Source organism: Salvelinus namaycush, chromosome 24, assembly GCF_016432855.1.
Source record: "Salvelinus namaycush isolate Seneca chromosome 24, SaNama_1.0, whole genome shotgun sequence".
Taxonomy (NCBI): Eukaryota; Metazoa; Chordata; class Actinopteri; order Salmoniformes; family Salmonidae; genus Salvelinus; species Salvelinus namaycush.
Window position 1 is genome coordinate 8,750,924 of NC_052330.1, and position 27,368 is coordinate 8,778,291.

The 27,368-nt window shown below is 43.5% G+C and overlaps 1 protein-coding gene across 1 annotated transcript; it reads right to left on the reverse strand.

Annotated features, from left to right (window-relative positions):
• Nucleotides 1-765: 765 nt before the first annotated feature.
• On the reverse strand, nucleotides 766-27,208 carry LOC120019662 (dermatan-sulfate epimerase-like). The gene is made up of 6 exons (XM_038963035.1): nucleotides 27,086-27,208; nucleotides 24,445-24,919; nucleotides 16,366-16,619; nucleotides 8,352-8,591; nucleotides 4,934-5,141; nucleotides 766-4,240 (listed from the first exon to the last, which is right to left on the reverse strand). Exons 2-6 carry the CDS (start codon nucleotides 24,873-24,875, stop codon nucleotides 2,491-2,493), a joined length of 2,883 nt encoding a protein of 960 aa, XP_038818963.1. The 5' UTR covers nucleotides 24,876-24,919; nucleotides 27,086-27,208; the 3' UTR covers nucleotides 766-2,490.
• Nucleotides 27,209-27,368: the final 160 nt, after the last annotated feature.

Sequence of the window (27,368 nt, forward strand, 5' to 3'; positions counted from 1 at the left end):
ACCCAAGAAATTTCAGCTTTTAATTTTTAATTAATTTGTAAACATTTCTAAAAACATAATTCTACTTTGACATTATGGGGTATTGTGTGTAGGCCAGTGACCCCAAAAAACCTCAACTTAATCCATTTTAAAATCAGGCTGTAACACAACAAAATGTGGAAAAAGGCCTGGGGTGTGAATACTTTCTGAAGGCACTGTATATCATTGACTCGTGTGCCACTACTCATGTTCATAGGAATTGACAGCTTAAGTGGCATTTGAGCAATGATGAAAACGTGTCAAAGGTCATGGACTACGTACATTTGATATTACCAGGCTATCTCATTACCTGGGTCATGTTTCTGACAGTCGGATCAATCCTAAACACAGCCACGGCCATTGAGATTAATGATGAACTCATCGCACTACAGTACCAGTCAAAAGTTTGGACACACCTACTCATTTAAGGGGTTTTCTTTATTTTTGCTATTTTCTACATTGTAGAAAATAGTGTGCAAAGTAGCCATCAAGGCAAAAGGTGGCTACTTTGAAGAATCTAAAATATATTTAGATTTGTTTAACACTTTTTTGGTTACTACATGATTCCATATGTGTTATTTCATAGTTTTGATTTCTTCACTATTATTCTACAATGTAGAAAATAGTAAAAAATTAAGAAAAACCCTTGAATGAGTAGGTGTGACAGGTACTGTAGTACAGGTACTGTACATCACCACAACATTTGAGACATGATACTGGTACCCTTTCAATCACATTTGATTTTGCATAAAACTCTTTATTGAATGACATGACAATGATAAAAGGCAGTGAAAATTCGTTTTTTAATGAGATGACTAAACAATGAATTCTGATTGTTGCTAGCCAGCCCTGACCAAAAGATGCTACCTGATTGTCACTGATTGTCACGGGGGCTTTCATAATCTCGGCACCCAGAACTAAATCTCTGCGCTGTCACAAGAGACTAGGGCTTCCACTCATAGTTTAGGTAAATTCATTGGCAAGATACAGCAGGATTAGGCTGTAGTGGTATAGTGGATTGAGCACCCCACCCACCTAATCAAATTAAATTCAACTAGCGATGTGTTGTGTTGTAGCTCCTCCCACATGCAGGCAGAGGAGTCATGTGTCTAGAATCTAAATTGTAATGTTGGCGTGCACATTTTCAGTAGACACACCTGGGAATTTACAGAAAGAGAGACAGTGCCCACCCTCACATGTCCAAATCACACCAGAGGAAGTGAAGACTTGTTTGGATATCTCTCCTTATTATCTGTGTGACTGAGCAGGAGTGAGTACATATTGATACAACCAACCTCCTGATCGGAGGATAACTTTATCATACACTCATTTGACGACAGATATGTCTATACAGGTACAAGGCTATTTACATACAGTATTTCCCCCCCAAATCTCCTCCACCAATGCCCACCAAAAATCGACCCCTCTCCTAGCATTTGAGTTCTCCCTTTCCTCACGTATCCATGACTAGCAGAGTAGTTGTTTCCTCCCAACCAAAGTAACACAAAAGGTCAAAGGTCCTCATCCCTGTAGTGCCGCCTGTAGACCCATTAGTTAAGAGTCGGTAACAACAAGAAACATGGGTTCCCAACGATTCCACATCATAACATCGAGAGGAGGAGCAGGTTGTGTAATTATATTAGGTGGGTTTGGTGATGGACAATAACATGAATCTATGCTAGCATAAGTGAATGGGCTTCACCAACATACTGCAAGTAGTCATACAGACGAGAGCATGAAAGCAAATCTGTTACAGTTGGAGAGTAAAATTAACTTTCCCAAGTGTATTACTCTAAATGGAATTACATGGACCCTGACAGCTTTAGAACAATATCACAAGACTTAAATTGGGGTGGTGGGGGTGACAATGTGATCGGTTATGCGGGTAAGCCAATTTGGTTAAATGCAATGGTATTATACTGCAGTTATGGACACAGAGAGGACCACCGACTGAGGTAACATATTTCTAAAGCTTTTTATCTGCAAAGTCCCCACATTCATCAGGCAAAAGCAAATACACAATGAAAATCACATTTGCACACCTATGCATATTGTGCACACCTATGCATATTGTTCTTTTCTCATTACCAAGAGTAGAAATAATACCACAAAAATATATCTTGTTTGAACATATGTACATTCTTTCTAGAATGTCCACAGAGAGAGGCAGATATATCTGCATTTTAGTGGCTAGCAATCTTTGATATAAAGCAACATGTTCCACTCTAAATACTACATTAAAAAGTTCACACAGACTCCATTCTAAAGCTCCACAGAAGCTTAGGATCTCAAAGGTGGTCTGGCTTAATTCCGTTATTAAATCTATCAATTCCTATTTGGAATTAATTCTTTCCTGGACACTCATCAGGTAGACTTGGCTCAGACTGAGGCGTATGGTGCATTTTATTCACCCATGGCAAACAGTTCAATCGGTCTGCACATGGACATCCCCCTCGTCGCACAGTGATCATGTCAACACTGTGCATGAGAGCAGGAGGAGTAGAGGCAGAGTAAGATGAAGCTGTCGATGAGCAGGACGCCATAGAAACACCTCTGGGTGTGCAGACTTCTGCCTCTCTGGAAGCGTGTCAATAACACAGACAGTAGCAGGAAGAAGGTGGCTATGTTTAATATGAGGAATAGTCTGATATAAGAGGATGAGTTCGACAGACTGTCACTGTTGGCCGTCGCCAACATGTGGACCTCCTTGAACTTGCGACCCTTCACGAAGCCTCCCTTCCTGCCTTTTTTGGAGTCTCCATAATCCAAAAAGGCCCTGGAGTCTCCGTCTTCCTCGGGGCTCTCCTCAATAATCCTCTTTGTTGTCTTCGATCTCTCCTTCTTCTCCCTTACCTCGATCTGTCCAAAGATGTCCGGCAGGCTCTCTGAGAGCTTGTCCCCAAGGTTCCCCAAGGCTTTACTGCCCCCCTTGCCCTTGCCCTGTTTCTTAGTCAGAGAAAACATTTTCTCAATGGCCTCCTCCGTCTTCTTCTTGTCGGAGAACTGGAGGAGGCGCTCGGCCGTCTTGCGGAAGCTGGCCGTGTTGAGCACCCGGCCCAGGATGTGTCTCTCCAGCTGCTGGAAAACAGGCTTGACGTGCTGGAGGTTGTCCTCTACTACGTTGACATACTCCTCTACCTCCTCCGGCGTGCCGTTCTTCACTCCTGCTGCTTTCTCAAATACTATTTTCTTCTGGTCCACCAGCACCATGGCGAACAGAGGCTTGGTGGTCACCTCCCCGGTCAGCAGGTAGATGGTGTAGGTGTGCTCGTTGGTGGCCAGGTAAATGTCCACCCTGTTAGCATCGCCACGCAGACTAAAGCTCTGCACGTCCACCCCTGGCCCAAAGAAGATGTAGGCCACCCTGGTATGGGGATACCTCAGAGGCATTGTCACATTCACATAGTTAGAGCCGTTATAGGGGTAACCACGGGGATAGTTCCAGTACCCCAAGACCCCTTTCTCACTGAAGCCTGTGTCATCCATCCAAAACATTTTATATTGGTCTTCCCCATGTCTGACAAAGGCTCCGTGCACACCGTCTATTTTGGTGTCCTTAAAGGGCAGGTCCGTGTTGTGGAAGAAAGCACTCATGGCCCTGGTTGGGCTGTCTGTCTCTAGATGGATATGATCAACTAGGACCAGCAACTGGGGGTGCAGGAGCAGCAGGTTCCTCTGGAAGCTCCTGATCTTCAGGTCAGGGTTGTAGGCCGACTGGCCCTCCCCACGGATGAACACCATGCCCTGCCTTTCCAGAGCTGCCTCCACCCTGCCCTGGGCGTCCGCCGGCAGCCCCACCTTGTACTTCAGCCACTTGGAGTCACAGGCCTCGGTGACTTGGCCGTCCCATGGCTTGAAGCAGCTTCCTGAGGTAGCCGGGGAGAACAGCACTGCGTTGTTGAGGAAGGTATACTTGGGCCCGTACAGAGCCTCTGTGATAAAAGGAACACCGTTAGGGGCGAACGTAAAGCTATTCTGGTCAGGGTGCTCGTGGCCAGCATTAAAGTTCCGCCACCCTTTGATCCAGTCTTTGTACTTGTTCCTGTGAACGATGTCAAATATGGCCCTTCCACCCAGCTTCCCCGACTTAAAGGAGAGGAAGGTGTGGTTGGTGTCTGCGGGTAAAGAACTTCCATAAGTGACGACCCCCCAGTCCTCAAAGTAGTGGAGTTGGGATGTACCAAAGTCTGCAGGAGCCCTGGGAGTCAGGCTGGGATCATACCTGCAGAATGGAAATAAAACAACAAGAAATACATTTCATACATTTGAATTCAGTTGCTCTAAAAGCAAATATTTCATTAATAATTGAGTAAATCAGCGTATACACTGAGTGTACAAAACATTAAGAACACCTTCCTAATATTGAGTTGCATCCTTTTTGCCCTCAGAACAGCCTCAATTCGTCGGAGCATGGACTCTACAAGGTGTTGAAAGCGTTCCACAGGGATGCTGGCCCATATTGACTCCAATGCTTCCCACGGTTGTGTCAAGTTGGCTGGATGTCCTTTGGGTGGTGGACCATTCTTGATATACACAGGAAACTTTTCAGCATGAAAAACCTAGCAGCGTTTCAGTTCTTGACACACCCAAACCAATGCACCTGACACCTACCACCATATCCTGTTCAAAGGTACTTCAATATTTTGTCTTGCCCATTCACCCTCTGAATGGCACACATACACAATCCATGCCTCAATTGTCTCAAGGCTTAAACATCCTTCTTTGACATGTTTCTTCCCTTCATCTACACAGATTGAAGTGGATTCAACAAGTGACATCACCTGGTCAGTTTATATCATGGAAAGAGAAGGTGTTCCTAATGTTTTGTACACTCAGTGTATGACAGTACACTTAAACCAATAGAGAGAGAAAGAGCGAGAGAGAAAGAGACAGAATGAGAGAGAGAGATTCTCACCAGATGAACTCTGTGTGCAGTGTGCACCATCTCTGTCCCTTCCCGGCCTGTCCCGGCCCCTCCAACACCCGGTTCTGATGGATCAGCTCAGCCAGCCAGTTTCCACTGCCGTTCCTCATCACATAGCGATCCAGGAACACCAGCTGGCTCTCGGGCCCATAAAACCAGTTGTAGTTGGAATCTGCTATGGCTACAGTCCTCTGGAACCCTGGTGAGATGGAACAGGCAAGGGCAAAAGATCAATATGGATTATTTTACAGTTAAAATATAGGAGAAGGCAACTTCAAAATAGTGGCATTTCATACTGGTTTGTTAGAGGATTATTGAATGTTATTATCATAAAACTCTGACAAATATGAAGTGACAGCTACATATTGTCCAAGGTCCAGTTCAGTTGTACAAACCACATAGCTCTCTATTTGATTGAATGCATAGTAATACATAGGCTACAAAATCATGATTCATTTCTTTCCTTTTTTTACTGAATAGGTAACAAAAGCTTTTAAATCCATGCATGCCATGTCCTTAACATAAGGAAATGAGCCAAACTACAGGCCCTGTTGAGATCGTAGCTCCCTAGCTTTATCGATGAAGCCATTTCCCCAACACAAAGAATGGCAGTCTGGTGCCAAAAGAGATCTTAAAACCTAGCAACCGGTAGTAAATCTTTAACCACAATAAATCACATGTAAGCCAAAAACAATAACAGCAATAACCAAAATCAGTGCACAAGCGGTACGACAATACGCGTGTTTCCCCTTTGTAAAAAGTGTCTGTTTACAACATTCCTGCTGTGATGCAAAACTAGACCTTGGATAAACAAATGCCCAATTCAAATGATGTGGGGGTCTGTGTGCAGGAACACTCGGGTGATATTTGTTTATTCAAGGTCTATCTTTGTAAGTCCAACACAAGATCCATTTAAAACACGACTCCTGTTTACGGTCTAACCTGTTGGAGCCTCAACAAACCCCATCATTTCAACACAGAGACATACAGTGGGTTACGGAATTATTGGATCCCTTGATAAAGATCAGCAAAAAAGACTGTATTGTTAGCCTCCTGGCAGAGGCAACCAGGTTTTTAGCAAAAATGTCCTGCTACTTGATCAAGTTCATAGTGCCGTTGACCTTAACAAGGACCACAGTACCAGTGGGAGCAAAATAGCCCCATAACATCAAAGATCCACCACCATATTTTACTGTAGGTATGAAGTACTTTTCTGCATTTGCCTCCCATTTTTCGACTCAAATCCAACCACTGGTGTGCATGGCCAAAGAGCTCTATTTCCATGTCATCTGACCATGAGATGACATGAAAATAGAGCTCTTTGGCATACAATATAGCTCAGCATTTGTATCCTTTACTTTATAGTCTTTTTCACTCATCTTTATCAAGGGTGCCAATAATTATGGACCTGACTGTACAGGGTCAGTGAGTGCAGTGCAGTCACATAGTCCGCTCAAGCAGAAGGCAGTTAGGCAGGATAATCTGGGAGAGAGAAAGCTGGCATTGTGGGTAGTGAGTCCAGCGTTCTCCTGGCTGCTGCAATTAAGGGCTGCTCTCTGAATGCAGCAGTGGCGCCCAGCCCCAGTCACAATACAGAGAGTGTTGGCAGGCGGCTATAAAATGTCCAGACCTGAGAGCCCCTCCTCCAGCGCTACCCTCCCCTGACCATAAACCAGGAGAGGAGAGAAGAGGAGAGCAGAGGAGACGAGGGAAGGGGGGAGAGATGGATCAGCACAGCTCTGACAGCCCCCCAGGAAGGTAACGCATGCATAACCCATATCAAGACAAACGAGCAGTCACACTCTCTAACATGGGGGTAATGCACCCAGGGAGTTTTCATGCCTAATCTACTTATAACTTGGACAATGTTGCCAAGAAGTGCCACAGAGGTTTGCTAAGGCATTTAGGAACACTTACAGTTGATGTCGGAAGTTTACACACACCTTAGCCAAATAAACTGAGTTTAAATGTTTCACAAATCCTGACATTTAATCCTAGTAAAAATTCCCTGTCTTAGGTCAGTTAGGATCACCACTTTATTTTAAGAATGTGAAATGTCAGAATAATAGTAGAGAGAATTATTTATTTCAGCTTTTATTTCTTTCATCACATTCCCAGTGGGTCAGAAGTTTACATACACTCAATTGGTATTTGGTAGCATTGCCTTTAAATGGTTTAATTTGGGTCAAACGTTTCGAGTAGCCTTCCATAAGCTTCCCACAATAAATTGGGTGAATTTTGGGCCATTCCTCCTGACAGAGCTGGTGTAACTGAGTCAGGTTTGTAGGCCTCCTTGCTCGCACGCGATATTTGAGTTCTACCCACAAATTTTCTATGGGATTGAGGTCAGGGCTTTGTGATGGCCACTCAGTTGCAAACCGTAGTCTGGCATTTTTATGGCAGTTTTGGAGCAGTGGCTCCTTCCTTGCTGAGCGGCCTTTCAGGTTATGTCGATTTAGGACTCGTCTTACTGTGGATATAGATACTTTTGTACCTGTTTCCTCCAGCATCTTCACAAGGTCCTTCACTGTTGTTCTGGGATTGATTTGCACTTTTCGCACCAAAGTACGTTCATCTCTTGAGACAGAACGCGTCTACTTCCTGAGCGGAATGACGGCTGCGTGGTCCCATGGTGTTTATACTTGCGCACTATTGTTTGTACAGATGAACATGGTACCTTCAAGCGTTTGGAAATTGCTCCCAAAGATGAACCAGACTTGTGGAGGTCTACAATTTTTTGGCTGATTTCTTTTGATTTCCCCATGATGTCAAGCAAATAGGCATTGAGTTTGAAGGTAGGCCTTGAAATACATCCACAGGTACACCTCCAATTGACTCAAATGATGTCAATTACCCTATCAGAAGATTCTAAAGCCATGACATAATTTTATGGACTGTTCCAAGCTGTTTAAAGGCACAGTCAACTTAGTGTATGTAAACTTCTGACCCGCTGGAATTTTGATACAGTGAATTATAAGTGAAATAATCTGTCTGTAAACAATTGTTGGAAAAATTACTTGTGTCATGCACAAAGTAGATATCCTAACCGACCTGCCAAAACTATAGTTTGTTAACAAGAAATTTGTGGAGTGGTTTAAAAACGAGTTTTAATGACTCCAACCTAAGTGTTTGTAAACTTCCGACTTCAACTGTATTTACTCATTGCTAACTTGCACTGTATTTAACTTCAAAATAGCCTGTCTTGCTGCCTATATCGTATCTGTATCACCTTTGCATCTATCACGTGACATCTAGACTAAATGCACTGTTAGAGATAAAAAAGTCGATCGAACCAAGCAACTTCTTCAAAGGTAAACATTAAGAGGAGAAAAAACACCATTAAGAGGAGAAATGAAGTTATATTGAATTGAATGGCAGAGCACACACACATCTATAACAGCTGTATTACCTGGCAGGATGGTCCTGTACATGAAGGCAAAGTGTTTGTGGAGCCAGGGGTGGTCGAAGTGGCTGATGGAGAAGTGTCTCTGCACCAGGAACATGTACTGGAAAAGAGAGCGGGTGGTGTACGTCCCGTAGGCCACGCCCTCATACAGCGAGCCGTCCGTCACGTCCTGCAGCAGCACCATAGACTTCTCCATGATGGCCAGGACCTGCTTGGTCCACAGGTAGGCCTCCTGCAGGTAACCTGGAACCGAACAGAGGAGAAACCAGGGTCAGCTTATTGGGTTTCGAAGGAAGGTCATGTCCGTCAATGTCTCTGGAGCAGTGGCTCCCAGACATTTGTACTGTACTGCTGTCACCCAGCTAAAGTGTTTGTTTTCTTGAGACATACCCCAATTAAGCTCGGTGTAAAGTGTGGTCTCAAGTGAGGTTGATCATAAATGTAGTTACTGTAAGCTACTCAGTCAGTCAGTCACATTCCCATTTTCTTTCCAGCAACATCATACTGGAACCTCCCGTTATGCATGGAAAGTATGAAAGTACCATACCAGACTAATGTATAGTCTCTCTCTCTATGAGAAGAAGTGACCATATAAACACGCCAGCCGCAGTTCATTGAGAATCCCAGTCCATCATGGGTGCCTGGCAGCTACCCGGTGGACTGGATCCACCCGGACACCACAACCCACAGCCCACAGCCCAGCCCAGGAGCCGGCGTCCACCCCAGTGTTTGGTTTGGGCTGGGAGACCAGTGGCCTACACAGAGCAGGCATTTACCATCAAACAGGAACTGCTGGCACACAAAGACCACATTTACACAAACGGCATCTCACTACGCTCACACCCCGGCTCCACACAGTGTTTGGACTGTTCTGCATTTTCCATTATTAGACATAGGCATCATGTATACAGGAATTCATAAACTCAAAAAATCAAATTAACCCTACGAAGTCAAAAGCTATAAACGTCTTCTCCCACCCATGGCTCAATCACATCCCATACAGTCACACTGTGCTTTAGCAATGTCCTCCTCTGCCCCTCTAAGATTTAATGATGTGCCTTCGTTGCTGTTATTAGGGGCTTTTCTTCAGCCATGCTGTTAGTGATGTTACTGGCTCTAGATCTCTGGAGCTCCCATCAGTACACATTAGTCATCCACACGTTGAGAGCCGCTGTTTGGGGAAGGTCTGGTCTATTAACTCCCCAGCACCATCACAATGAGATCTGTAGGAATGTGGGAGGTCAAGGGATGGTGCCATTTGACTTGACTTCTACTCCTTTGAGGTTTTTCGCTAATTATGATTAGATGAGACATTGAGACATTTCTGGTTCCTCTTAGTTCATGTTCAGGAATGGACAAAGAATGATTTCCCAAGAATGGAATAACTTCAAATGTTATGTAGGATCAATGAGTTACGCTCCCGAGTGACGCAGCGGTCTAAGGCACTGCATCTTAGTGCTAGAGGCGTCACTACAGACCCTGGTTTGATTCCAGGCTGTAAAACAACCGGACGTGACTTAGAGTCCCATAGGGCGGTGCACAATTGGCCCAGCGTCGTCCGGGTTAGGGTTTGGCAGGGGTAGGCCGTAATTGTAAATAAGAATTTGTTCTTAACTGACTTGCGTAGTTAAATAAAGGTTAAATAAATAAAATACAAATTTAAATGATAGTTGTCTACCAAGAGTTTATGCTTAATTTATTGACATGACAATCATGCATTGGGAGAATGAACAAGTCTAGACAATTTCTTAAACCTACATCCACTAGAGAGAAAGGGCAATATAATTTTCCACACTGTACCCAACGGGCAAAGACACTAGATAAACATTCAATTTTGCTTGACATTTGATTAAGTTGTCAACAATCTTAAACCAAACCTGGAAACCATGTTTGTGGTTGAATATAAGGTCAATTACATTGAAATAACGAGGGAACTACGTTGACTCAACCCATTTGGTGTAAAATAGACACTTTCCCACAAATTAATCAAGTGTTCATGTATAACAGCTTTCAAGGAAGCAACACAATGTAATGTGACTGTGGCTATGACTTTGAATGGTTCCCAGAGTCCCAGCATTCTACACCAGATAATACAACTCAAGCACCTGGGTGGCCGTAGCAGAGAAGTGAGTGATTGAGGTCTTAGGTTTAACTACTGATGCTTAACTATAGATGAACTCAGGGTAAACTATGCCACATATGACTGTCCAATTAGGAGCGGAGCTAGGCAGCCGCAAAGCACCAACATGCAGACACCTGCATCAGGAATGCACTGATCCCCTATCAGCTGCTGTCCTGTGATCTAGTCATCTCTCCCGGTGTCTCTCCTTTTGGACAGAGCCCATACAATATCCCTTCTGACTCACAATCAAGACATGAAATGATAAGAACACAGTAGACATACAGTACCTACATGCTGTGCTTAACATTCCCATACAGGTCTTAAGAGGTTTTATGCTTTGGACAGATACTCTATGTCTTCCTTTATTTTCAACAGATGGAGCCTATCCCTTCGTTGTGAATAAATGCTTCAAAATGGCTTTTTGGCTTCGCCTATAAAATAATACACAGGAAGAGAGGTGCTGTGTTATTCCATAAATCTGAGTAATATAGACCTGTGCAATACAATAGCTCTGAAAGAAATGTGTCATGAGACCAATGTTTGCTCTTGATTTCTTCTGGCAGTACCTTACAGGCAAAGTTCCATTTATTCACTGAGATCTTCATGGAATAATATTTGCACGTAATGTCATACTTTTGCACAGGATATGAATGATACATCCGTGACAAAGGAATGCAGGAAGTGAATAGGATCATCTGCATAGCACACAGTCAAGTAATTATGCGGGAGTTAGGCCCTTAAATGAACTGGTCCAAGAATGAGAAAGCGAACAGTTTGCACGTTTCGTCAATCTGTCGTACTCAAAGCAAATACTGCACGTCAGTTAAGCCACCTTCTAATTAGATACCTTTTAACAATTTGCAGCCAAATTAAGACGTTGAAGTGCAAAGTCAGCTTTAAACATTTATACAGTCAGCACAAAGACACCAGGCCATGACCAAATTACATTTTCTTCCAAGGTAACAGAAGAGTTAACAACCAATTCTCCAGAGTCTGCACCTCCTGCCCCCTGCCTCTCCTCCTCCCCCCCCCCCCCCCCCCCCCCCCCCCCACTCACTATCATAAACCAGCTTCAAAGAAAAACCACGGTGACCACAGTCATCTCCATAAGCCTGTTGTCATTTAGTTTACATCGACTCTCATTCTTTTTCTACCAGAAACATTTCCCTTGTAAACAAACTAGGCTGTACAGCAGTGCTGGGGACAACAAGAACTACTTCACCTTCCTCTGGCCTCTCTGCCTCTGACTTAGACATCCAAGAATATACAACCAGGACATTTAAACCAAAACAATAGAGGGAACAGTTTTGAAATGTGCAGGAAATAACAAGGCTCTTTTCTAGTCATGCGTTCCTCCCTTTCACACTGAATCTACTAAGAAAAACATTGGGAAAAGGTCCATCCAGAACGTTATAGAATTGTGTGGAATGTTTCCGTTGTATTTAAAAAAGAAAAAGAAAAAAAAGAAAATCACTTTTATTTAACCAGGTAGGCCAGTTGAGAACAAGTTCTCATTTACAACTGCGACCTGGCCAAGATAAAGCAAAGCAGTGCGACAAAAAACAACAACACAGAGTTACACGTGGGATAAACAAAAGTACAGTCAATAACACAATAGAAAAATATATATACAGTGTGTGCAAATGGCGTAAGGAGGTAAGGCATTAAATAGGCCATATGTGCAGATGATGATGTGCAAGTAGAAATACTGGTGTGCAAAAGAGCAAAAAAAGTAAATAAAAGAAATATGGGGATGAGGTAGGTAGTTGGATGGTCTATTTACAGATGGGCTGTGTACAGCTGCAGCGATCGGTAAGCTGCTCAGATAGCTGATGCTTAAAGTTAGTGAGGGAAATATAAGTCTCCAACTTCAGCGATTTTTGCAATTCATTCCAGTCATTGGCAGCAGAGAACTGGAAGAAAAGGCGGCTAAAGGGTGTGTTGGCTTGGGGATGACCAGTGAGATATACCTGCTGGAGCGCGTGCTACAGGTGGGTGTTGTTATGGTCACCAGTGAGCTGAGATAAGGTGGAGGTTTACCTAGCAAAGACTTATAGATGACCTGGAGCCAGTGGGTCTTGCGACGAATATGTAGTGAGGGTCAGCCGACGAGAGTATAAGGGTCGCAGTGGTGGGTGGTATATGGGGCTTTGGTGACAAAACGGATGGCACCGTGACAGATTGCATCCAGTTTGCTGATTAGAGTGTTGGAGGCTATTTTGTAAATGATATCGCCGAAGTCGAGGATCGATAGAATAGTCAGTCTTACGAGGGTATGTTTGGCAGCGTGAGTGAATGAGGCTTTGTTGCAAAATAGGACGCCGATTCTAGATTTAATATTGGATTGGAGATGCTTAATATGAGTCTGGAAGGAGAGTTTACAGTCTAGCCAGACACCTAGGTATTTGTAGTTGTCCACATATTCTAAGTCAGAACCGTCCAGAGTAGTGATGCTAGTCAGGCGGGCGGGTGCGCACAGTGATCGGTTGAAAAGCATGCATTTAGTTTTACTAGTGTTTAAGAGCAGTTGGAGGCCACGGAAGGAGTGTTGTATGGCATTGAAGCTTGTTTGCAGGTTTGTTAACACAGTGTCCAAAGAAGGGCCAGATGTATACAGAATGGTGTCGTCTGCATAGAGGTGGATAAAGGAATCACCCGCAGCAAGAGCGACATCGTTGATATATACAGAGAAAATAGTCGGCCCAAGAATTGAACCCTGTGGTACCCCCATAGAGACTGCCAGAGGTCCGGACAACAGGCCCTCCGATTTGACAAACTGATCTCTGTCTGAGAAGTAGTGGTGAACCAGGCGAGGCAGTCATTTGAGAAACCAAGGCTGTTGAATCTGCCGATAAGAATAAGGTGATTGACAGATTCGAAAGCCTTGGCCAGGTCAATGAAGACGGCTGCACAGTACTGTCTTTTATCAATGGCGGTTATGATTTTGTTTAGTACCTTGAGCGTGGCTGAGGTGCACTTGTGACCAGCTCGGAAACCGGATTACACAGCGGAGAAGGTACGGTGGGATTCGAAATGGTCAGTGATCTGTTTGTTAACTTGGCTTTCGAAGACCTTAGAAAGGCAGGTTAGGATAGATATAGGTCTGTAATAGTTTGGGTCTAGAGTGTCACCCCATTTGAAGAGGGGGATGACCGCGGCAGCTTTCCACTCTTTAGGAACCTCGGACGATACGAAAGAGAGGTTGAACAGGCTAGTAATAGGGGTTGCAACAATTGCGGCGGATAATTTTAGAAAGCGAGGGTCCGGATTGTCTAGCCCAGCTGATTTGTACGGGTCCAGGTTTTGCAACTCTTTCAGAACATCTGCTATCTTGATTTGGATGAAGGAGAAGCTGGGGAGGTTTGGGCAAGAAGCTGCGGGGGGTGCGGAGCTGTTGGCCGGGGTTGGTGTAGACAGGAGGAAAGCATGGCCAGCCGTAGAGAAATGCTTATTGAAATTCTTGATTATCGTGGATTTATCTGTAGTGACAGTGTTTCCTAGCCTCAGTTCAGTGGGCAGCTGGGAGGAGGTGCTCTTATTCTCCATTGACTTTACAGTGTCCCAAAACTTTTTGGAGCTACAGGGTGCAAATTTCTGTTTGAAAAAGCTAGCCTTTGCTTTCCTAACTGACTGTGTGTACTGGTTCCTGACTTCCCTGAAAAGTTGCATATCGCGGGGACAATTCGATGCTAGTGCAGTACGCCACATGATGTTTTTGTGCTGGTCGAGGGCAGTCAGGTCTGGAGTGAACCAAGGGCTATATCTGTTCTTAGTTATACATTTTTTGAAAGGGGCATGCTTATTTAACATGGTGAGGAAATTACTTTTAAAGAACAACCAGGAAAGTGCAGCTATGGAGAATAACCCAGGGCTGACTGAACTGAAATTCCAGCCCAGAATGCTTCTCTCCTCAGGGGCAAAGGGGACTGCCTGGCAAGCCTCCCCTGGAGGAACCAATCTCACAGAAGTCATATGGAACTGGACTGCAGCCATCCATTTAAGGCGAATGTGACACAGGAAGGATGTAACTGAGGAGGAATGAAGTTGCCAAGAAGAGGCCACAGTATTCTAAAGAGGAAAATGAATAGGCTGAGCAGAAAACGACCAATCTACCGATCTACTGGATCTATATACAATTGAAGTCGGAAGTTTACATAAAAAATTCCCTGTCTTAGGTCAGTTAGGATTACCACTTTATTTTAAGAATGTGAAATGTCAGAATAATAGTAGAGAGAATGATTTATTTCAGCTTTTATTTCTTCACCACATTCCCAGTGGGTCAGAAGTTTACATACACTCAATTAGTATTTGGGAGCATTGCCTTCAAATTGTTTAACTTGGGTCAAACGTTTCAGGTAACCTTCCACAAGCTTTCCACAATAAGTTGGGTGAATTTTGACCCATTCCTCCTGACAGAGCTGGTGTAACTGAGTCAGGTTTGTAGGCCTCCTTGCTTGCACACGCTTTTTCAGTTCTGCCCACAAATAATCTATAGGATTGAGGTCAGGGCTTTGTGATGGCCACTTCAATACCTTGACTTTGTTGTCCTTAAGCCATTTTGCCACAACTTTGGAAGTATGCTTGGGGTCATTGTCCATTTGGAAGACCCATTTGCGACCAAGCTTTAACTTCCTGACTGATGTCTTGAGATGTTGCTTCAATATATCCACATAATTTTCCTCCCTCATGATGCCATCTATTTTGTGAAGTGCACCAGTCCCTCCTGCAGCAAAGCACCCCCACAACATGATGCTGCCACCCCCGTGCTTCACGGTTGGGATGGTGTTCTTCAGCTTGCAAGCATCCCCCTTTCTCCTCCAAACATAACGATGGTCATTATGGCCAAACAGTTCTATTTTTGTTTCATCAGACCAGAGGACATTTCTCCAAAAAGTACGATCTTTGTCCCCATTAGCAGTTGCAAAGCGTAGTCTGGCTTTTTTATGGTGGTTTTGGAGCAGTGGCTTCTTCCTTGCTGAGCGGCCTTTCATGTTATGTCAATATAGGACTTGTTTTTCTGTGGATATAGATACTTTTGTACCTGTTTCCTACAGCATCTTCACAAGGTCCTTTGCTGTTGTTCTGGGATTGATTTGCACTTCTCGCACCAAAGTACGTTCATCTCTTGAGACAGAACGTGTCTCCTTCCTGAGCGTTATGACGGCTGTGTGGTCCCATGGTGTTTATACTGGCGCACTATTGTTTGTACAGATGAATGTGGTACCTTCAGGCGTTTGGAAATTGCTCCCAAGGACGAACCAGACTTGTGGAGGGCTACAATTTGTTTTCTGAGGTCTTGGCTGATGTTGATTTTCCCATGATGTCGAGCAAAGAGGCACTGAGTTTGAAGGTAGGCCTTGAAATACATCCACAGGTACACCTCCAATTGACTCAAATGATGTCAATTAGCCTATCAGAAGTTTCTAAAGCCATGACATCATTTTCTGGATTTTTCCAAACTGTTTAAAGGCACAGGCAACTTAGTGTATGTAAACTTCTGACCCACTGGAATTGTGATACAGTGAATTATAAGTGAAATAATCTGTCTGTAAACAATTGTTGGAAAAATGACTTGGGTCATGCACAAAGTAGATGTCCTAACCGACTTGCCAAAACAATAGTTTGTTAAAAAGAAATTTGTGGAGTGGTTGAAAAACGAATTTAAAAAAAACTCCAACCTAAGTGTATGTAAACTTCCGACTTCAAATGTATATCTAGGCTACAAAGTAAATACTAAAGGAACCGTCTGAAATCTGATAATGCAGTAATCATGGTGTTTCTCTGTGTTTCTCTGTGTTTCTCTGCGCGCACGCACGCACGCACGCACACACAAAACGCACACACAAACACAAACACACACACACACACACACACACACAAATCAGTGATACTCACCCTGGGCCATGTAAACCAGGCTGCCGGTGAGGAGAGCCACACAGTTGGTGGGCTGGTGGTTGTGCAGGTACTGGAAGCCCCAGCCGCGGATGTAGGACTTCTCATACATGTAGCGCGTAGCGTTGCCGATCACCTGCAGGAAGCGCTCCTGCTGCACCTTGCTCAGGTACTCATACAGGAAGTCATACGCTGTGGCAAAGCCAACCAGAGAGTGGGCTAGAGGAACCTCATCCCAGGGAGCATCCTTTACCAACCTGCAAGACACAGAGAAAAGATAAGTATAGTCATCTGTAAGAAATACATGTTCAAGACTTAACCCTGTGAGACACACGGTTGTAAAACTGCAACGCTGCCTGTTCAGTGCTATTTCTAGGCATAAGTGACATTAGCGGCCGCTGGGGCCCCCCCCAAAAAATAGATATTGTGCATCAGCAGTTTTCCTCTTGTTATGTCAGTCACTGACAGTCACTCGATTAGCCCATGTCAGCTAACATTTTATTGATTTCTAGGTTTGTTAGTCTAGCCAGCTATCTAAACCGTTTATGAAGCTGGTTGAGAGAATGCCAAGAGTGTGCAGAGCTGTCATCAAGGCAAAGGGTGGCTACTTTGAAGAATCTAAAATCTATTTACATTTCTTAACACTTTTTTGCTTACTACTTGATTCCATATGTGTTATTTCATAGTTTTGATGTCTTCACTATTATTCTACAATGTAGAACATAATAAAGAAAAACCCTTGAATGAGTAGGTGTGTCCAAACCTTTGACTGGTACTGTATGTGTGGTTTATGTGTGGTTTATGAGGTCAGAATACTGCCATTTACAACCATTAATTTTAACGTAGAGAAGTAATTAATCCAGAAAGGACAACTACATATTGCTAAAAGTAAGTTATATGGTCTGCATACATAGAAAACCCACAAAATAGTTGATCCTTTCAAATACACTGCTCAAAAAAATAAAGGGAACACTTAAACAACACAATGTAACTCCAAGTCAATCACACTTCTGTGAAATCAAACTGTCCACTTAGGAAGCAACACTGATTGACAATAAATTTCACATGCTGTTGTGATAATGGAATAGACAAAAGGTGGAAATTATAGGCAATTAGCAAGACACCCCCAATAAAGGAATGGTTCTGCAGGTGGTGACCACAGACCACTTCTCAGTTCCTATGCTTCCTGGCTGATGTTTGGGTCACTTTTGAATGCTGGCGGTGCTTTCACTCTAGTGGTAGCATGAGACGGAGTCTACAACCCACACAAGTGGCTCAGGTAGTGCAGTTCATCCAGGATGGCACATCAATGCGAGCTGTGGCAAAAAGGTTTGCTGTGTCTGTCAGCGTAGTGTCCAGAGCATGGAGGCGCTACCAGGAGACAGGCCAGTACATCAGGAGACGTGGAGGAGGCCGTAGGAGGGCAACAACCCAGCAGCAGGACCGCTACCTCCGCCTTTGTGCAAGGAGGTGCACTGCCAGAGCCCTGCAAAATGACCTCCAGCAGGCCACAAATGTGCATGTGTCAGCATACGGTCTCACAAGGGGTCTGAGGATCTCATCTCGGTACCTAATGGCAGTCAGGCTACCTCTGGCGAGCACATATACACCACCGTTCAAAAGTTTGGGGTCACTTAGAAATGTCCTTGTTTTTGAAAGAATAGCAAAAAAATTTGTCCATTAAAATAACATTAAATTGATAAGAAATATCAGTGTAGACATTGTTAATATTGTAAATAACTATTGTAGCTGGAAACGGCTGATTTTTTATGGAATATCTACATAGGCGTACAGAGGCGCATTATCAGCAACCATCACTCCTGTGTTCCAATGGCACGTTGTGTTAGCTAATCCAAGTTTATCATTTTAAAAGGCTAATTGATCATTAGAAAACCATTTTGCAATTATGTTAGCACAGCTGAAAACTGTTGTTCTGATTAAAGAAGCAATAAAACTGGCCTTCTTTAGACTAGTTGAGTATCTGGAGCATCAGCATTTGTGGGTTTGATAACAGGGTCAAAATGACCAGAAACAAAGCACTTTCTTCTGAAACTCATCAGTCTATTCTTGTTCTTAGAAATGAAGGCTAATCCATGCGAGAAATTGCCAAGAAACTGAAGATCTCGTACAACTCTGTGTACTACTCCCTTCACAGAACAGCGCAAACTGGCTCTAACCAGAACAGAAAGAGGAGTGTGAGGCCCCGGTGCACAACTGAACAAGAGGACAAGTACATTAGAGTGTCTAATTTGAAGAACATTTGCCTCACAAGTCCTCAACTTGGCAGCTTCATTAAATAGTACCCGCAAAACACCAGTCTCAAAGTCAACAGTGAAGAGGTGACTCAGGGATGCTGGCCTTGCAAAGAAAGACAGAGTTGCAAAGAAAAGCCATATCTCAGACTGGCCAATAAAAAGAAAAGATTAAGATGGGCAAAAGAACACAGACACTGGACAGAGGAACTCTGCCTAGAAGCCCAGCATCCCGGAGTCGCCTCTTTGAGACTGGTGTTTTGCGGGTGCTATTTAATAAAGCTGCCAGTTGAGGACATGTGAGGCATCTGTTTTCAGCTAGAATAGTCATTTACAACATTAACAATGTCTACACTTTCTACACTGATATTTCTGATCAATATGGTGTTATTTTAATGGACAAATTTGTTTGCTTTTCTTTCAAAAACAATGACATTTCTAAGTGACCCCAAACTTTTTAACGGTAGTGTATGTCAAATCAAATCAAACTTTATTTGCCACATGCACCGAATACAATAAGTGTAGACTTTACCGTGAAATACTTACTTACAAGCCCTTAACCAACAGTGCAGTTCAAGAAGAAGAAAATATTTACCAAGTAGGCTAAAATAAAAAGTAATAATAAAAAGTAACACAATAAGAATAACAATAACAAGGCTATATACAGGGGCACCGGTACTGAGTCAGTGTGCAGGGGTACAGGCTAGTTGAGGTAATCTGTACATGTAGGTGGGGGCGAAGTGACTATGCATAGGTAACAAACAAACAGCGAGTAGCAGCAGTGTACAACAGGGGGGTGTCAATGTAAATTGTCCGGTGGCGATTTTTATGAATTGTTCAGCAGTCTAATGGCTTGGGGTAGAAGCTGTTGAGGAGCCTTTTGGTACTAGACTTGGCGCTCCGGTACCGCTTGCCGTGCGGTAGCAGAGAAAACAGTCTATAACTTGGGTGACTGGAGTCTCTGACAATTTTATGGGCTTTCCTCTTACACCGCCTATTACATAGGTCCTGGATGGCAGGAAGCTACCCTCTGTAGCGCCTTACGGTCAGGTGCCTAGCAGTTGCCATACCAGGCGGTGATGCAACCAGTCAGGATGCTCTCGATGGTGCAGCTGGAGAACCTTTTGAGGATCTGGGGGCCCATGCCATATCTTTTTAGTCTCCTGAGGGGGAAAAGGTTTTGTCGTGCCCTCTTCACGACTGTCTTGGCATATTTGGACCATGATAGTTCGTTGGTGATGTGGACACCAAGGAACTTGAAACTCTCAAACCGCTCCACTACAGCCCCGTTGATGTTAATGGGGGCCTGTTCGGCCCGCCTTTTCCTGTAGTAGACTATCAGCTTCCTTTGTCTTGCTCACATTGAGGGAGAGGTTGTGTTCCTGAAACCACTCTGCCAGTTCTCTGACTTCCTCCCTATAGGCCGTCTCATTGTTGTCGGTGATCAGGCCTACCACTGTTGTGTCGTCAGCAAACTTAATGATGGTGTTGGAGTCGTGTTTGGCCACGCAATCGTGGGTGAACAGGGAATACAGGAGGGGACTAAGTACACACCCCTGAGGGGCTCCAGTGTTAAGGATCAGCGTGTCAGACATGTTGTTGCCTACTCTTACCACCTGGGGGTGGCCCGTCAGGAAGTCCAGGATCCAGTTGCAGAGGAAGGTGTTTAGTCCCAGAGTCCCTAGCTTAGTGATGAGCTTCGTGGGCACTATGTTGTTTAACGCTGAGCTGTAGTCGATGAACAGCATTCTCAATTAGGTGTTCCTTTTGTCCAGGTGAGAAAGGGCGGTGTGGAGTGCGATTGAGATTGCGTCATCTGTGGATCTGTTGGGGCGCTATGCGAATTGGAGTGGGTCTAGGGATGCTGTTGATGTGAGCCATGACCAGCCTTTCAAAGCACTTCATGGGTACCGATGTGAGTGCCACGGGTCGGTAATCATTTAGGCAGGTTACCTTCGCTTCCTTGGGCACAGGGACTATGGTGATCTAATTGAAACATGTAAGTATTACAGACTAGGTCAGGGAGAGGTTGAACATTTCTGTATGGACCTCACTTTGTGCACGGGGGCATTGTCATGCTGAAACAGGAAAGGGCCTTCCCCAAACTGTTGCCTCGAAGTTGGAAGCACAGAATCGTCTAGAATGTAATTGTAAGCTGTTGCGTTAAGATTTCCCTTCACTGGAACTAAGGGGCCTAGCCCGAAACATGAAAAACAGTCCCAGACCATTATTCCTCCACCACCAAACTTTACAGTTGGGACTATGCATTCAGGCAGGTAGCGTTCTCCTAGCATCTGCCAAACCCAGATTTGTCCGTTGAACTGCCAGATGGTGAAGCGTGATTCATCACTCCACTTAGGCTTGTGTGAGGCTGCTCGGCCATGGAAACCCATTTCATGAAGCTCCCGACGAACAGTTCTTGTGATGATGTTGCTTCCAGAGGTAGTTTGGAACTCGGTAGGGAATTTTGCAACCGAGGACAGACGATTTCTATGCGCTACACGCTTCAGCACTCAACCGTCCCGCTCTGTGAGCTTGTGTGGTCTGCCACTTCGCGGTTTAGCCGTTGTTGCTCCTAGACGTTTCTACTTCACAATTACAGCACTTACAGTTGACCAGGGCCAGTTGACCAGGGCAGCTCTAACAGGGCATACATTTGACGAACTGACTTGTTGGAAAGGTGGCATCCTATGACGATGTCATGTTGAAAATCACTGAGCTCTTCAGTAAAGCCATTCTACTGCCAATGTTTGTCTATGGAGATTGCATGGCTACGTGCTCAATTTTATACACCTGTCAGCAACTGGTGTGGCTGAAATAGCCAAATCCACTCATTTGAAGGGGTGTCCAGTTACTTTTGTATATATAGTTTATATACCATAAGACAATATTTTCCATCCCATCAATGCTTTTGATAAATATTTATGTGATTTTTATAGAATTTCAAAATGTTCTTACAACAAAATGTTCCTACCATTGAAGCTCAATAGTGTATCTTTGCAACTTTTCCATAAAATTGTTCTACAAACTTGAAATAAAACTAACTACTTTCATAATCAGAGTCCGATTAGAAGTATTTCTGAATGGTAAATACATGTTTTTCCTCATTTGGATCTATGCCTGGGTCTCACAGGGTTAATACACAAGAAAACAGTAATATCACGATGTAGTATCTTTACAAATAGTCTTGAATTGATTGAAGTTCCCTTTTCACACTAGCCCAAGCAAGGCTGCAAAAACAGAAAGGGTAGTATATATTCTGGAAAGTGAAATATCATCAAAAGTGTAGAGTTAAACTAATCCTTCTCAGGCGATTTGCATAATTTGTCCAAGCTTGTAATCAGCTACTAAATAGCTTTTTGTTCTCTTTACAAAAGAACATGCAAAACAGCATTTTCACACATGCTTTAAAGTCCAACTCCAACATATCCTGCCTTTTAAAGTGCTGTTTAAAGTGCACTGTGTGCTATTTGTAAAGTAGCTGGCACCTCAGAATGCTGACTGACTTCTATTTCTAAGAGTTACTAATTGTTAAATTAGCAAAATAGTCCGTGCCTATGCATTAATCTCATATACCACCTGCTAAGAGGTGTTCTTTAAAAGCTCTTTCTGTGTAATTATAGTCAAATTGACTTCAGATGTGGCAATAAAATATAAATCCAAAAAGCAACCTGTATTTTGAGCAGTTACTATTAAAGTGCGTGCCATGTAATTACATTTTCAGCTCCATCTTGACAATCGTTCCTCTCAGAACATCTAAAAGACATAGGTTGAAATCCATTCCACTCATCACATGGACCCATAAACGTTACTCAGTGCCAAATATCAAAACAGCTGCCTGCTTATCTTTTAAATATGACTCTAATATTCATAAATACCAAAGATATTCCGCCACCCTCTGGCAGCATTTCTTCCATTTGATTTAGCTAATACATTATTTCCATCTGTCAACGACCTGAGGAAGTTCATTGGAAGTAAATGTTCATTCTATATGGGTTTAAATTAAATTGAATAAAAAGGGGCCCTTGATTTCAACTTTATTCATCAAAAAAGGAGTTTAAATAATGTTTTATTACAGTCTTTGGTTCACCAACCAAGTTTAATGCCCTGTATAAGTAGTTAGAATGAGTGAAGAGTGATTATATGTCACTACTGTACTGTATATTACATTACGCCAAAGCACACAAGACGTCTCTTCTGTGTGTTTACACATGAACTGCCTTAAAAACCGAACCAGGGAACCAGTGCGCCACAAGCTGGAGTTGGAATATGGAATATGGTTCTCCTCAACAAGTTGTTGGAGACATAATTGAAGGTCACAGATACCACAGTTGACTGATTCCTGGAGCCACTTTTAAGGATCCCTGAGAGACTCCAGCCCTAGTAAATGTGCGGCTGAGGAGAGAACTCACATTGTGTGTAGTTAAAATGTGAAAAACGTCCTTGTGGGTTTTAATTTCTCAAATTGTGACACAGACTTCCATTTTGTGAGAAGTTTCACAAATTTGAACTAATGATTAACTGTACATGTACCCATTAACACTGGCCCTAAAGAAAACCTTTTTCTCTGAACTAGGTTGGCTAGACACAGCAGCTGATGGCTAAATAGAGGATTAAAACAATGGAGCTGAGGTAATGCTTATTTCTGAAAAGTAATGAAAGAAAGAAGGTGAAACTTGAAAAGGGAAGCCCTCTGACCACGAGGCTGATAGCAGAGACCAGACGTCCTGAGAACGCAGGCGACATGACTAAATTGGCTGCGACAGTGAAACGCCTTGCCCGACATATCAGAGACCCCTCCTTGACACTGAATTCCTTGGCTTGGGACGTGCAGAGAAAGCTTGCTATAATGCACTTTCCTAACTGCACTGCAAGGGGAAAAAATGAAACCACTGAAGTTTCACAACCCTCACAGGCGGACAGGGGTCTTCTGAAGTACAGTACTGTAAGGGTTGGCTAAATATACAGCAACAACATGCAGTCTCATTGCTGGCCTCTTGTTAGCGTATTATTCTTATGCAACAGAAAGTGAAGAAGTCTGCAAGATAGTACAGCCTAGTACTGTACAATGAAAATGAAATATAACATCATCCAAAGCTCCCTAAGCTATTCCCCTCTGAGTCTATAGACTGGGAGACTCATTAGCCCATCCCTTAGGTTGGGGCTGAACAATGTGAGATGCAGATGAGACTTCCCATGTAACCCCTCTGAGAACCCAGGTAAAATTGGTTTCTTAGCCTCTCACCACCACCTGAACCCTAGTCCTCCCATCCCACTGCACCAGGCCATTCAGCTCAACATCTGAACATTTAATTTCCTTTGAACGGGGGCATGTTAAGCAATAAATTCATACAGCTGCTAAACACATTTCCTGGACCACAGGGCATCTCTTCCTCAGGTCTGGCCGGCCACAGTGAAAACTGAACAAGTGATACTATGGAGGGGGATTGAGTCAGTCAAAGGTCCTCCGGAGAGGAGGAGGATTTGGTATTTATCCCCAGTGGTCACATGATGATAGGAAGGAGAAATACAGATAGCAGGCAGCATCTGCACCTTCTCCAAATAGACCAATATTGTTCACGTAATGAGAAAAACATGTGGGAGTTTTTCTTAACGCTAAGGGTAGGCTAGCGATTTTCTGCAATTGAGAAGCAAGCAATTCACTTATGGGTTGAATTTGAGAAACTACACAGTAACTGTTTCCACAGGGGCATATCTGATTGTATCTCTTATTTCGTGTCCCTATAGGTTAGGGATGCTATTCACAGACAATTGATTGCAACTGAAAATTCACACAAAAATAAGGGAAAAACAAAGATAAAAAATATACCAACTAGGCTGAGCTGCCATCCTCTCCATGTAATCCTTGGCCAGGTCGAGGGCCCCGGCCCTGTGTGGGTAGAGCAGACAGAACATAGACAGCACTCCAAGGTTGTTTCCATACACCTCGTTCCAGCGGGCGCTGAACTCGGCCGGGCTCCAGGGGGGCAGGTACTCCTCAGGGTGCTCCAGCATGGCCTCCCCCGCCTCGCGGATCCTCGCGGCCATCTCCCGGTGTGTCCCAGCCGCCGCCGACTGCAGCTCCTCCACCTCGCCTTGGCCGAAGTACAGCATGGGGTGTCCATCGTAGTTCCCTCCCATGAAGGGTATCCCTCCACTGGGGTCTATCGTCTCCTCCGCCACCCCCACCACCGGGGCCACCAGGGGCCACAGTAGACTTATGAAGAACACTGTGGGGGCCCCTCGGGTGTAGGTCCTCATCCTCACATCAGAGAGGGCGCAGTGGCATTTCCAACAGAGCTCAGCTGAGAAGGAAAGGAAAGGGAGAAGAAAAGACTTTAAGAAAGCCAGCCAGCCATATTCTCTCAACTCTCCCCAGCTTTTTCATATGAGGGCTACATTCCTTGAATAATTGGATACAGCTGTATTCCTGATCGTTCTGGCTTCCCCCTACTGCTCTGACAAGTTTTAAAACGCTACAAGTAGACTGTAGACTGTGACAACTGAAAGGGAAGTTCAGCTCTCTGTTGTAAAAATGCAACTTATCTATATGAATAATCAAAATAGACCCCAACCCCCCCGCTTCCTTCCTCCTCCCCCATGTGTATCTTGAGAAGAGGTAGCTGTAATGTGTGTAGTGTGCTATCATACCGCAGATTGATACTGTAATCCAGCTATTGGCGAGAGGTGTGTTCATCAGGGTAGTTAATCCTTACATTTGTTTGGCAGTGTCTCAGGTGAGTCCAGCCATGTACATCCACATAGTCAGAAAGACGGTCCTCAACACTCGAAAGGTCATAAAGGTCTCTGTGTGTATTCTATTCGTCAGTCATAGTGGTTTGCCTTAGCCAATGACTAACATCACATGGTACATTTAACACGATGGTAGTGCAAGTCATCTCTTCTCAGGAACGTGGACGTCCATTTCATTGCCTTACTCTTGGCACTTGCCTAGGGCAAAATCTATTGTTGGTGATTTGAAGGTAGTCTAGAGAGACTAGACTCTGGTCAGTCCTATTAGCGTGAGTTTTCTCTTTAGTGTATTTTAATACACAATTTAGTATTACCTACTAAAAATGACACCAATGGGGACAAGGGAGCTAAATGTCCATTATTTTGCAGATGTTGCTTCACTTGACCAACTAGCTAGATATGACACCTGACCTCATAAACGGGCACATTCCAGTTTAAAGGGGCATCTATAGTTTGAACAATAACAAAGGGGTAAACTTTGTAACAGCTGAGGGATGGGGCTGGAGAAATACAACCATTCTCAAACTCATGGACAGAGATATAGATACAATGACTGACCATCCATGACATACAAACTATTTGTTTTAACCATTTTGAGGCTAACAGTACTTGTTTACATTTACATTGTTTACAAAGGCATAAAACAACTTAATATTTGGGGTTATAACAGTTGTACTAAGCTCATGAGGGGATCTATAAATTCTATCCTTCAAGAAACAATGGGTATATTTAATTTAAATGTCTAAAAATGGATGTAACAACTGCATATTGTCCATTTAAAGACATAATCAGATAGTCTACCATTACTGCCATAAAGCCCATGAACCCTGGATGTGGAAGTGAAACCTTTTCCTGCTATGTGTTTAGGGACATGGAGATTGAGCACTGATTGGTTTAGGGGAATAAAGGAAACCAGCTGTCCCTTTCCTGGGCTGGATTAACCTTTGACTGCTTTGGTTTCTTTCAATTTACACAAAAATGACAAACTGATGGCACAAACTGGGCAATTCATTCTCAAATAGACGTTTAGTTTTTAAAAGACCTGTGCCCTTGAAACTTGATAAGACTATTTCAAATGACCACATGTTGAAAAACAAATGACTGTAGAATGTGTATTATGAAAACTATTCTATACTACTCCATCACTCGAAAGTAGGCCTAATACAAACCCTAAACTCAAGGGTTTACAGTGGCAACTACCAATTTACAGTAAAGTAGCTCCGCAGATTATCTTTCCAACCTGGCTGCTCACACATCTCCTTACCTTGGATAGCCTACTTCAGGTCGCCAGCGTCCTAACAAATGTTTATTCATATAAAAAGTGTCCGTTTTTTTTCATATTAGTAGGCTAGTTTTCCTCAGGTCATAGGAAATATAATTGTCATATTTGAATACCTATACACAACTCTGATAATAACCTACACTTGTACATATCGTATCTAATGTCCTTGTATGTGACTTTTGTCATCCGTTCCCGAATGTCACACTGACAAAAATATTTAGTTCATTATTTCGTGTACATATGTACATCTACTTACATAAATAGTACTTTTCTTAAATGTAATTAGTGAACTATTATTCCAACATCGAAAAACGTTTAACACACGGTATTAACATATAAATATGCGCAGATAGCACACTGGATCGGAAGTCTTTTTCGATCGGTGGCTTGTTGTAAGGAAAGAACAGTAACGTTACCCTGATCAAGATTAGCCTACCTGTCAAAACCCGTTGTTGTACAATTGTAGTCCAGATTTGACACTCCCCCTACAAGTCATTTCTGTGTTATAAATGTAATCCCCGCGACATGCATCGATACATTGAATCTTCAAGTAGTGAAAAAAAGTATACCCTCTTTGCGCAAGGTTTTGGAGAGAAGAACGTCATCAATTCTGCGGAATGAGGAGGGGCAGTGGAGGAAAGTGACTAAAGAAGTCGGAGGGAGACAGAAATGACTGATTGTAGACACAAACATCCAGGTAGAGAGAACATATTTGTAGA

Bases quoted from the DNA above. Each gene is read 5' to 3' on its own strand.
- LOC120019662 (XM_038963035.1), bottom strand. From the start codon at position 24,875: ATGAGGACCTACACCCGAGGGGCCCCCACAGTGTTCTTCATAAGTCTA. The intron at 8,592-16,365 runs GTGAGTATCACT...GTTCGGTTCCAG, and splicing joins CCTGGTTTACATGGCCCAGG to GTTACCTGCAGGAGGCCTAC. The intron at 5,142-8,351 runs GTAATACAGCTG...CCATCTCACCAG, and splicing joins GTACAGGACCATCCTGCCAG to GGTTCCAGAGGACTGTAGCC.